This window comes from Coregonus lavaretus (assembly GCF_964263955.1).
Source record: "Coregonus lavaretus genome assembly, chromosome: 8".
NCBI lineage: Eukaryota > Metazoa > Chordata > Actinopteri > Salmoniformes > Salmonidae > Coregonus > Coregonus lavaretus.
The window spans coordinates 55,744,301-55,756,017 of NC_139995.1; the positions used below are offsets into that span (position 1 = coordinate 55,744,301).

At 41.5% G+C, this 11,717-nt stretch overlaps 1 protein-coding gene across 2 annotated transcripts in view; it reads left to right on the plus strand.

Annotated features, from left to right (window-relative positions):
- The window catches only part of LOC311133513 (uncharacterized protein), a 32,946-nt gene extending 23,332 nt beyond the window's left edge, over positions 1 to 9,614 (plus strand). The window contains exons 20-28 of one of the 2 annotated variants that reach the window (XM_084167016.1): positions 1,181 to 1,454; positions 1,654 to 1,799; positions 2,541 to 2,699; positions 4,479 to 4,752; positions 4,983 to 5,128; positions 5,856 to 6,098; positions 6,359 to 6,501; positions 6,739 to 6,851; positions 6,943 to 9,614. In XM_084167016.1, the coding sequence (XP_084023142.1) occupies positions 1,181 to 1,454; positions 1,654 to 1,799; positions 2,541 to 2,699; positions 4,479 to 4,752; positions 4,983 to 5,128; positions 5,856 to 6,098; positions 6,359 to 6,501; positions 6,739 to 6,851; positions 6,943 to 7,117 (1,673 nt within the window). In that variant the 3' untranslated portion in view covers positions 7,118 to 9,614. The remainder of the gene's footprint in view (positions 1 to 1,180; positions 1,455 to 1,653; positions 1,800 to 2,540; positions 2,700 to 4,478; positions 4,753 to 4,982; positions 5,129 to 5,855; positions 6,099 to 6,358; positions 6,502 to 6,738; positions 6,852 to 6,942) is intronic. The other variant, XM_084167017.1, reaches the window with a different exon arrangement.
- The last annotated feature ends 2,103 nt before the right edge of the window (positions 9,615 to 11,717 follow it).

The following is an 11,717-nucleotide window of genomic DNA, read 5'->3' on the forward strand; positions in this document are numbered from 1 at the left end:
GTAGTAGTAAGTAGCCCAGAAGAACTAGTAGCAGTACATTGCAAAAGCAATAGTGAATGTTTTAGACAGGTAGGCCATGGGTCGCTATTGTAGTTTGGTTAGTGAGTGTAGGTTTTGTTATAGTGGGTTAGTTTAGTGGGTAGGGGTTAGTTGTGTGACATAATCAGTCTTATGTGCTCCCGCAGTGCTATAACTTGATTGGTAGAATATATTTCTGTTCTGATTTCAGATTTCATATGCTCTAAGTTTTTGTCCAAGTTGTTGGGAAAGTGGTCAACATTTCAAATGTTTGTAAAAGTTAAGAGAAAGCAGTTGATGTGGTTACTAAAACAGCAGTATCTCAAGGTACAGGTACGCTAGCATTTGCTACAGTACCTGTAGACTTACAGTCATTTGACTAACGCTAGTTAGCATTGGCTCGCGAAACTACCTCCAACTTCCTTCTGGACGCAGAGACATAAAACTAGTTTCCATGAGTTCATCTGACTCTGGGGAAGTAGAAAAAGGGCTTCATTCCCTTAAACAGTGTCAGAGGAGTAGCTTTCTAAAGAATAATGAGTCAGACATATTTAAAGTGAAACTATTGCTGTCGCAAGCCACAATAATTAGCATAACATTTTAAGGACTCAATGCCAACGATACACATTTTAAATGCTACTGCACTTTAACCATTCCAGCTACAAATATAAAAACAACTTAAAACATTTCCAAATCTTTATAAATTATAACTATTTAAAGTTGCAAACATTTACATGAAAACACCCCCAACAGTATTAGTAACTATTGAACCCTTCAAGCTACAGACACCAAATCAATTACCACGTGTTCAGGATATAAATCAATCAATCACTCAATTAATCAACATACTTTTTCAATTATAACCATTCACTACCATTACTACTGCAGTCACTATCACTACTATAACTTATTTCACAACCATAAATACAAGCTAGCAAGCACACACATTTAAATTAGGAAATGTACTTTTTCTAGTTTCTGTGTTCTCAGTTTGTCCTGAGGTAGCCTCCTCTACCTCCTTGGTGTCAGCTGGTGAAGTATTCAGAGGGCCCTCAGTCAATAGGGCCCTAGTCTTCAAGAAGTCCTGTCAACCACAGGCTACGCTTACAACAATCAAACGGGTACTTTCTGTATTCAAACATTCTTCTCTATGTCCGTGTAGTAAATTTGGCGTTGAATGGCGTGGCCGCTCAGTCATCACTGTATGAGAATCACGAAGCTTACGAAGCCATTGATGGGAAAAAAAGCACACACCATGGATCCTGCACTCACACTCAGAAAGACAGCAACCCGTGGTGGAGAGTGGACCTGCTGGATGTGTACAGAGTAACAGCGGTCACCCTCACCAACAGAGGAGACTGCTGTCCTGAGAGGCTTGATGGTGCTGAGATCCGCATCGGTAACTCACTGGAGGACAACGGCATCAACAACCCCAGGTGACACATATAGACGTCTGTACATTTTTATGTCCTGTCTTGAAGGTATTCCGATACATTGGTCTTCATCCATGCTTCTGTAGCTATTCTGTGGCTGTATATTTAACAGAGTCAGAATCTGTATGGTACATTGTAGAGCGTCTTAATTCACTCTCATTACATCTCTTTCTCTCTCCATCTTTCTGACTCTCTCTCTCAGATGTGTCGTCATCTCCCACATCCCAGCAGGAGAGGCCCATACCTTCCAGTGTAATGAGATGGAGGGTCGATACGTCGTTGTGGTCATCCCCGGCAGGTCGGAATGGCTCACTCTGTGTGAGTTGGAAGTATATGGTACTCCTGCAGGTAATCATCTGTAACTGTCTTCACTGTTCGCATTCATCATCAAGTCAGGTTTACATTACTTTTATACACTGAGTGTACAGAACATTAAGAACACCTGCTCTTTCCATGACAGACTGACCAGGTGAATCCAGGTGAAAGCCATGATCCCTTATCTGATGTCACGTGTTAAATCCACTTCAATCAGTGTAGTTGAAAGGGAAGAGACAGGTTACAGAAGGATTGTTAAGCCTTCAGACAATTGAGACATGGATTGTGTATGTGTGACATTCAGAGGGTGAATGGGCAAGACAAAATATGTAAGTGCCTTTGAAAGGGGTATGGTATTAGGTGCCAGGCACACCGATTTGTTTCAAGAACTGCAACGCTGCTGGGTTTATCACGCTCAATAGTTTCCCGTGTGTATCAAGAATGGTCCACCATCCAAAGGACATCCAGCCAACTTGACACAACAGTGGGAAACATTGGAGTCAACATGGGCCAGCATCCCTGTGGTACCTTGTAGAGTCCATGCTCCGAGGAATTGAAGCTGTCCAGAGGGGAGAAGGGAGTTGGGGGGGGGGGGTTGGGGGGGGTTCGTATGAGTTGGGGGGGGGGGGTTGTGGGTTCGATTCCCACGGGGGGGCCAGTATGAAAAAAATAAAAACAATGTATGCACTCACTAACTGTAAGTCGCTCTGGATAAGAGCGTCTGCTAAATGACTAAAATGTAATCTTTGATTAACTTTTTTACTGTTCCATTAGTCACTGGTCAGCATTCCTGTGCAGAGAGAGACCAGCTACAGACCAGCTACAACAACCTGACTAAAGAGAGAGACCAGCTACAGACCAGCTACAACAACCTGTCTAAAGAGAGAGACCAGCTACAGAGGGAGACAGAAAGGCTGAACAACAAAATCAAAGGTAACATTTCAATTCACTGTACTATTGGAAAGGACTGTCTGTATCACATAATATGCATGTGACAATTCTATATTATTTTAAGTAAATGTCATAACTTTTTTGTTCATTAGTTAATTTGAATCTTTCAATAGAATTTCCATTTTTGTTCCCTTACATGTTGTATTTCTACTGACTCTGTAACTAGAAAGTAATTTTCCATGCTAAAAAATTGTGTGACTTGCTTCCGCTCTTTAAAAGTATGTTTGTGGTAGTTGAAGTTTAAAACATTTTACTTAAGTGAAGCAGTGAAATATAGTCAAAGTTAAATATATTAAAATATCTGGTCTTATTACTTTGATAGACTATTATATCAACCTTATTACTTTGGAGTGTGAGGCAGTTAGATTACATCTTTCATCGCTAATAACTACATTCCGAATAATACACTTTTACTTATAAAGAATTATAAATATTTTTGGCTATTATTTGGGGAGAGAAATATGATGTTGCTTAGTGGAAGTAGTTTAAACGTTTGTTAGTGGAAGAATTGAGGCCGGTGTAGTGGCGGGAGTGACTGCTTGATAAATAGTTGATAGTAGCCTTTTGCGGGAGACTAGGTAGTAGTAGTAAGTAGCCCAGAAGAACTAGTAGCAGTACATTGCAAAAGCAATAGTGAATGTTTTAGACAGGTAGGCCATGGGTCGCTATTGTAGTTTGGTTAGTGAGTGTAGGTTTTGTTATAGTGGGTTAGTTTAGTGGGTAGGGGTTAGTTGTGTGACATAATCAGTCTTATGTGCTCCCGCAGTGCTATAACTTGATTGGTAGAATATATTTCTGTTCTGATTTCAGATTTCATATGCTCTAAGTTTTTGTCCAAGTTGTTGGGAAAGTGGTCAACATTTCAAATGTTTGTAAAAGTTAAGAGAAAGCAGTTGATGTGGTTACTAAAACAGCAGTATCTCAAGGTACAGGTACGCTAGCATTTGCTACAGTACCTGTAGACTTACAGTCATTTGACTAACGCTAGTTAGCATTGGCTCGCGAAACTACCTCCAACTTCCTTCTGGACGCAGAGACATAAAACTAGTTTCCATGAGTTCATCTGACTCTGGGGAAGTAGAAAAAGGGCTTCATTCCCTTAAACAGTGTCAGAGGAGTAGCTTTCTAAAGAATAATGAGTCAGACATATTTAAAGTGAAACTATTGCTGTCGCAAGCCACAATAATTAGCATAACATTTTAAGGACTCAATGCCAACGATACACATTTTAAATGCTACTGCACTTTAACCATTCCAGCTACAAATATAAAAACAACTTAAAACATTTCCAAATCTTTATAAATTATAACTATTTAAAGTTGCAAACATTTACATGAAAACACCCCCAACAGTATTAGTAACTATTGAACCCTTCAAGCTACAGACACCAAATCAATTACCACGTGTTCAGGATATAAATCAATCAATCACTCAATTAATCAACATACTTTTTCAATTATAACCATTCACTACCATTACTACTGCAGTCACTATCACTACTATAACTTATTTCACAACCATAAATACAAGCTAGCAAGCACACACATTTAAATTAGGAAATGTACTTTTTCTAGTTTCTGTGTTCTCAGTTTGTCCTGAGGTAGCCTCCTCTACCTCCTTGGTGTCAGCTGGTGAAGTATTCAGAGGGCCCTCAGTCAATAGGGCCCTAGTCTTCAAAAAGTCCTGTCAACCACAGGCTACGCTTACAACAATCAAACGGGTACTTTCTGTATTCAAACATTCTTCTCTATGTCCGTGTAGTAAATTTGGCGTTGAATGGCGTGGCCGCTCAGTCATCACTGTATGAGAATCACGAAGCTTACGAAGCCATTGATGGGAAAAAAAGCACACACCATGGATCCTGCACTCACACTCAGAAAGACAGCAACCCGTGGTGGAGAGTGGACCTGCTGGATGTGTACAGAGTAACAGCGGTCACCCTCACCAACAGAGGAGACTGCTGTCCTGAGAGGCTTGATGGTGCTGAGATCCGCATCGGTAACTCACTGGAGGACAACGGCATCAACAACCCCAGGTGACACATATAGACGTCTGTACATTTTTATGTCCTGTCTTGAAGGTATTCCGATACATTGGTCTTCATCCATGCTTCTGTAGCTATTCTGTGGCTATATATATTTAACAGAGTCAGAATCTGTATGGTACATTGTAGAGCGTCTTAATTCACTCTCATTACATCATCTCTTTCTCTCTCCCTCTTTCTCTCCATATCTCTCTCTCCATCTTTCTGACTCTCTCTCTCAGATGTGTCGTCATCTCCCACATCCCAGCAGGAGAGGCCCATACCTTCCAGTGTAATGAGATAGAGGGTCGATACGTCGTTGTGGTCATCCCCGGCAGGTCGGAATGGCTCACTCTGTGTGAGTTGGAAGTATATGGTACTCCTGCAGGTAATCATCTGTAACTGTCTTCACTGTTCGCATTCATCATCAAGTCAGGTTTACATTACTTTTATACACTGAGTGTACAGAACATTAAGAACACCTGCTCTTTCCATGACATAGACTGACCAGGTGAATCCAGGTGAAAGCCATGATCCTTTATTTGATGTCACGTGTTAAATCCACTTCAATCAGTGTAGTTGAAAGGGAAGAGACAGGTTACAGAAGGATTGTTAAGCCTTCAGACAATTGAGACATGGATTGTGTATGTGTGACATTCAGAGGGTGAATGGGCAAGACAAAATATGTAAGTGCCTTTGAAAGGGGTATGGTATTAGGTGCCAGGCACACCGATTTGTTTCAAGAACTGCAACGCTGCTGGGTTTATCACGCTCAATAGTTTCCCGTGTGTATCAAGAATGGTCCACCATCCAAAGGACATCCAGCCAACTTGACACAACAGTGGGAAACATTGTAGTCAACATGGGCCAGCATCCCTGTGGTACCTTGTAGAGTCCATGCCCTGAGGAATTGAAGCTGTCCTGTCCTGAGGGGAGAAGGGAGTGGGGGTGCAACTCAGTATTAAGAAGGTCTTCCTAATGTTTTGTTCACTCACTGTATATTAGAACATAGATGGTCTGGAGGTATAACTTCTGTATTACTGTGTTGTTTTTACTGAAGCATTCTAAATCATCAGTGATGTAATCATTGTTTAACTTTTTTACTGTTCCATTAGTCACTGGTCAGCATTCCTGTGCAGAGAGAGACCACCTACAGACCAGCTACAACAACCTGACTAAAGAGAGAGACCAGCTACAGACCAGCTACAACAACCTGACTAAAGAGAGAGACCAGCTACAGACCAGCTACAACAACCTGACTAAAGAGAGTGACCAGCTACAGACCAGCTACAACAACCTGTCTAAAGAGAGAGACCAGCTACAGAGGGAGATAGAAAGGCTGAACAACAAAATCAAAGGTAACATTTCAATTCACTGGACTATTGGAAAGGACTGTCTGTATCACATAATATGCATGTGACAATTCTATATTATTTTAAGTAAATGTCATAACTTTTTTCATTATTTGTTTATTTGGAAAAACATTTTGTTCCAGTTTTTGTTTCCTTACATGTTGCATTTTTCTATTGAATGGGACGTTTTTACCCGTGTAATAAATTAGATATTTCAAGTAAAAAGAAGAAAAGAAAAGTCCTGAACCTTTTCTTGATATTTCCAGGGAGACCCTGTCCTGAAGGATGGAAGAAATTTGGTTCCAGCTACTACTACACCTCCACCGTGATTAAAACCTGGGAGGAGAGCAGACAGGATTGCAACGAGAGAGGAGCAGACCTGGTGATCATAAACAGCAGAGAGGAACAGGTGTGTGTTTGTGTGTGTTTGTGTGTGTGTGTGTGTGTGTGTGTGTGTGTGTGTGTGTGTGTGTGTGTGTGTGTGTGTGTGTGTGTGTGTGTGTGTGTGTGTGTGTGTGTGTGTGTGTGTGTGTGTGTGTGTGTGTGCGTGTGTGCGTGCGTGTGTGTGTGTGTTTGTGCGTGCACGTGTGTTTGTGTGCAGTGGAGACTTTGTATTAACAATATTGTCTTTCTGCCGTAATAACAGACATTTATCAATGGGTTATACGGACCGGGGAATGAGACCTGGATCGGTCTGACTGACTTTGATACTGAGGGGACCTCCTGGAAATGGGTGGACGGCACACCGCTGACCACAGCGTAAGATATAGTTCTGTGTCAATTTGAATTGAGTGACTGGAGTAGGTTCTGAGAGAGTGGCCAGTCTGATTCTCTGTTGTTTATTCTGTAGGTATTGGAAGATTGGAAAGCCTAACAGCTATTTAGGGAAAGATCAGGACTGTGTGGAGTTTTTCCACCGTTCATCAGACCCAGGGGAGTGGAACGACGAGGAATGTCACAAGTCAAACAACTGGATCTGTGAGATATTGGATTCTCATACTCTCTGCACTGCTAACTACATGTAACTGCCAAAATAAAGGAAACATTTCAGTAAATGAGGGTTCTGGTGGCTCTGTTATGGTGTGGGGTGCATTTTCCGGCCATGGTTTAGGTCCACTCAACCCCTTAGAGGGCAAGGTAAACACCAATAGATACACAGCCATTCTGAGCGATCACCTTCAACCCATGGGGAATCATTTCTATCCTGATGGGAGTGATCTCTTCCAGGATGACAACGACCCCATCCACAGGGAACTAGTGGTCACTGAATGGTTTGATGAGCGTGAAAACAATGTAAACCATATGTCATGGCCGTCTCAGTCACCAGATCTCAACCCAATTGAACACTTATGGGAGATTCTACCTCTTTATATTAGTTTATATATCTGGTCTAGAAGGACAAGACACCTCTCTACCTCTTTATCTTAGTTTATCTATCATGGAGTCTAGAAGGACAAGACACCTCTCTACCCAAGTCCAGCTCATTTAATCCCTACCATTGTGTCACTGAGATGTCATAATGCTTCAGCAAATGTACATTATCCCAGGGGCATTGGAATACACAGTGTAAGTAACCCAATTTATGTCCCTCTTACTGCCCTTAATGCCTCTGCTGATCCTACAGCTATTGTATTCAGTAATCATATGCCTATGAACCAGTGTTCTACTGTTAGCACTGAGGTGGTGTGCCCTAGCAGGAAGTCCACTGTGTGCAGCTCACCCTGCACTAACATAAATAACTTGAGCATGTCTAACTCTGCTAAGCTTCCCAGTAAAGCAAGAAAAACAATCAAGCATCCTAGAAAAGTGTTACAAATAGCCCACATTAACATATGTAGCTTACGAAACAAGGTTCATGAAGTCAATCATTTGCTAAAAACAGATGGCATTCATTAAGTTTGCTGACGACACAACGGTGGTAGGCCTGATCACCGGCAACGATGTGACAGCCTATAGGGAGGAGGTCAGAGACATGGCAGTGTGGTTCCAAGACAACAACCATTCCCTCAACGTGAACAAGACAAAGGAGATGATCGTGGACTACAAGACAAGGAAGGCAGAACACGCCCCCATTCACATCAACAGGGCTGTCGTTGAGCGGGTCAAGAGTTTCAAGTTCCTTGGTGTCCACATCACCAACAAACTATCATGGTCCAAACACACCAAGAAAGTTGTGACGAGGGCACAACAACACCTTTTCCCCCCCAGGAGACTGAAAAGATTTGTCATGGGTCGCCAGATCCTCAAAAAGTTCTACAGCTGCACCATTGAGAGCATCCTGACCGGTTGCATCACTGCCAACTAATCGGCATCCGACCTTAAGACGCTACAGAGGGTAGTGCGTACGACCCAGTACATCACTGGGGCCAAGCTTCCTGCCATCCAGGACCTATATACTAGGCGGTGTCAGAAGAAGACCCAAAAAATGGTCAAAGACTCCAGTCACCCAAATCATACACTGTTCTCTCTGCTACCGCACGGCAAGTGGTACCCGAGCGCAAAGTCTAGGTCCAAAAGGCTCCTTAACAGCTTCTATCCCCAAGCCATAAGACTGCTGAACAATTAATAAAATTAACCATGGTTACCTGCAAGGGAACACGTGCCGTCATCATTGCTTTGCACAAAAAGGGCTTCACAGGCAAGGATATTGCTGCTAGTAAGATTGCACCTAAATCAACCATTTATCGGATCATCAAGAACTTCAAGCGGAGAGGTTCAATTGTTGTGAAGAAGGCATCAGGGCACCCAAGAAAGTCTGGAAAACACCTTGTCCAGAGAAGACAAGGTGAGCGCTACCATCAGTCCTGTGTCATGCCAACAGTAAAGCATCCTGAGACCATTCATGTGTGGGGTTGCTTCTCAGCCATGGGAGTGGGCTCACTCACAATTTTGCCTAAGAACACAGCCATGAATAAAGAATGGTACCATCACATCCTCCGAGAGCAACTTCTCCCAACCATCCAAGAACAGTTTGGTGACGACCAATGCCTTTTCCAGCATGATGGAGCACCTTGCCATAAGGCAAAAGTGATAACTAAGTGGCTCGGGGAACAAAACATTGACATTTTAGGTCCATGGCCAGGAAACTCCCCTTAATCCCATTGAGAACTTGTGGTCGATCCTCAAGAGGCGGGTGGAAAAACAAAATCCCTCAAATTCTGACAAACTCCAAGCATTGATTATGCAAGAATGGGCTGCCATCAGTCAGGATGTGACCCAGAAGTTAATTGACAGCATGCCAGGGCGGATTGCAGAGGTCTTGAAAAAGAAGTGTCAACACTGCAAATATTGATTATTTGCATAAACTTAATGTAATTGTCAATAAAAGCCTTTGACACTTATGGAATGCTTGTAATTATACTTCAGTATACCATAGTAACATCTGACAAAAATATCTCATAACACAAAAGCAGCGAACTTTGTGAAGACCAATACTTGTGTCATTCTCAAAACTTTTGACCACGACTGTACACCTGTTGTATTCGGTGCATGTGACAAATAAAATTTGAGTTGATGATTTGATTTGATTCATATTCTGACTATCTGAAACTCACTTAGATAATACCTTTGATGATGCAGTGGTAGCAATACAAGGTTATAACATTTACAGAAAAGACAGAAATGACAATGGTGGCGATGTTGCTGTTTATATTCAGAATCACATTCCTGTAAAGCTTAGAGAGGATCTCATGTTAAATACTGTTGAAGTAATATGGCTACAGGTTCATCTGCCTCACCTAAAGCCCATTCTGGTGGGAAGCTGCTATAGACCACCAAGTGCTAACAGTCAGTATCTGGATAACATGTGTGAAATGCTTGATAATGTATGTGATATCAATCGCGAGGAATATTTTCTGGGTGATTTAAATATTGACTGGCTTTCATCAGGCTGCCCACTCAAGAGAAAGCTTCAAACTGTAACTAGTGCCTGCAACCTGGTTCAGGTTATCAATCAACCTACCAGGGTAGTTACAAACAGCACAGGAATTAAATAATCAACATGTATTGATCACATCTTTACTAACGCTGCAGAAATTTGTTTGAAAGCAGTATCCAAATCCATCGGATGTAGTGATCAAAATATAGTAGCCATATCTAGGAAAACCAAAGTTCCAAAGGCTGGGCCTAATATTGTGTATAAGAGGTCATACAAGAAGTTCTGTAGTGATTCTTATATTGTTGAATAATATTTGTTGGTCTGTTGTGTGTAATGAGGAGCAACCAGACGCTGCACTTGACACATTTATGAAATTGCTTATCCCATTTACTAATAAGCATGCACCCACTAAGAAAATAACTGCAAAAACTGTTAAATCCCAGTGAATTGATGTGGAATTGAACAATTGTATGGTTGAGAGGGATGAGGCAAAATAAATGGCAAATAGGTCTGGCTGTACTACCGATTGGCAAACATACTGCAAATTGAGAAATCATGTGACTAAACTGAATAAAAAGAAGAAGAAACTCCACTATGAAACAAAGATAAATGACATAAAGAATGATAGGAAAAAGCTTTGGGGCACCTTAAATTACATTTTGGGCAAAAACGCAAACTCCGATTTATTGAATCATGACAAAACCCACTGATATTGCCAACTACTTTAATGTTTTTTTCATTGGGAAGATTAGCAAATGTAGGCATGACATACCAGCAACAAACGCTGACACTACACATCCAAGTATATCTGATCAAATTATGAAAGGCAAGCATTGTAATTTAGAATTTTGTAAAGTAAGTGTGGAAGAGGTGAAAAACGTATTATTGTCGATCAGCAATGACAAGCCACCGGGGTCTGACAACTGGGATGGAAAATTACTGAGGATAATAGCGGACGATATTGCCACTCCTATTCGCCATATCTTCAATCTAAGCCCACTAGAAAATATGTGCCCACAGGCCTGGAGGGAAGCAAAAATTATTCCCCTACCTAAGAATAGTAAAGCCCCCTTTACTGGCTCAAATAGCCGACCAATCAGCCTGTTACCAACCCTTAGAAAACTTTTGGAAAAAATGGTGTTTGACCAGATACAATACTATTTCACAGTAAACAAATTGACAACAGACTTTCAGCACGCTTTTGGGAAGGACATTCATCAAGTACAGCACTTACACAAATGACTGATGATTGGCTGAGAGAAATTGATGATAAAAAGATTGTGGGGGCTGTTTTGTTAGACTTCAGTGCGGCTTTTGACATTATCGATCATAGTCTGCTGCTGGAAAAACGTATGCGTTATGGCTTTACACCCCCTGCTATATTGTGGATAAAGAGTTACCAGTCTAACAGAACACAGAGGGTGTTCTTTAATGGAAGCCTTTCCAACAAAATCCAGGTAGAATCAGGAATTCCCCAGGGCAGCTGTTTTCAATCTTTACTAACTACATGGCTTTGAGTAAAGCCAGTGTGTCTATGTATGCGGATGACTCAACACTATACACGTCAGCTACCACAGCGACTGAAATAACAAAGAGCTGCAGTCAGTTTCAGAATGGGTGGCAAGGAATAAGTTACTCCTAAATATTTCAAAAACTAAAAGCATTATATTTGGGACAAATCCTTCACTAAACCCTAAACCTCAACTAAATCTTGTAATGAATAATGTGGAAATTTAGCAAGTTGAGGA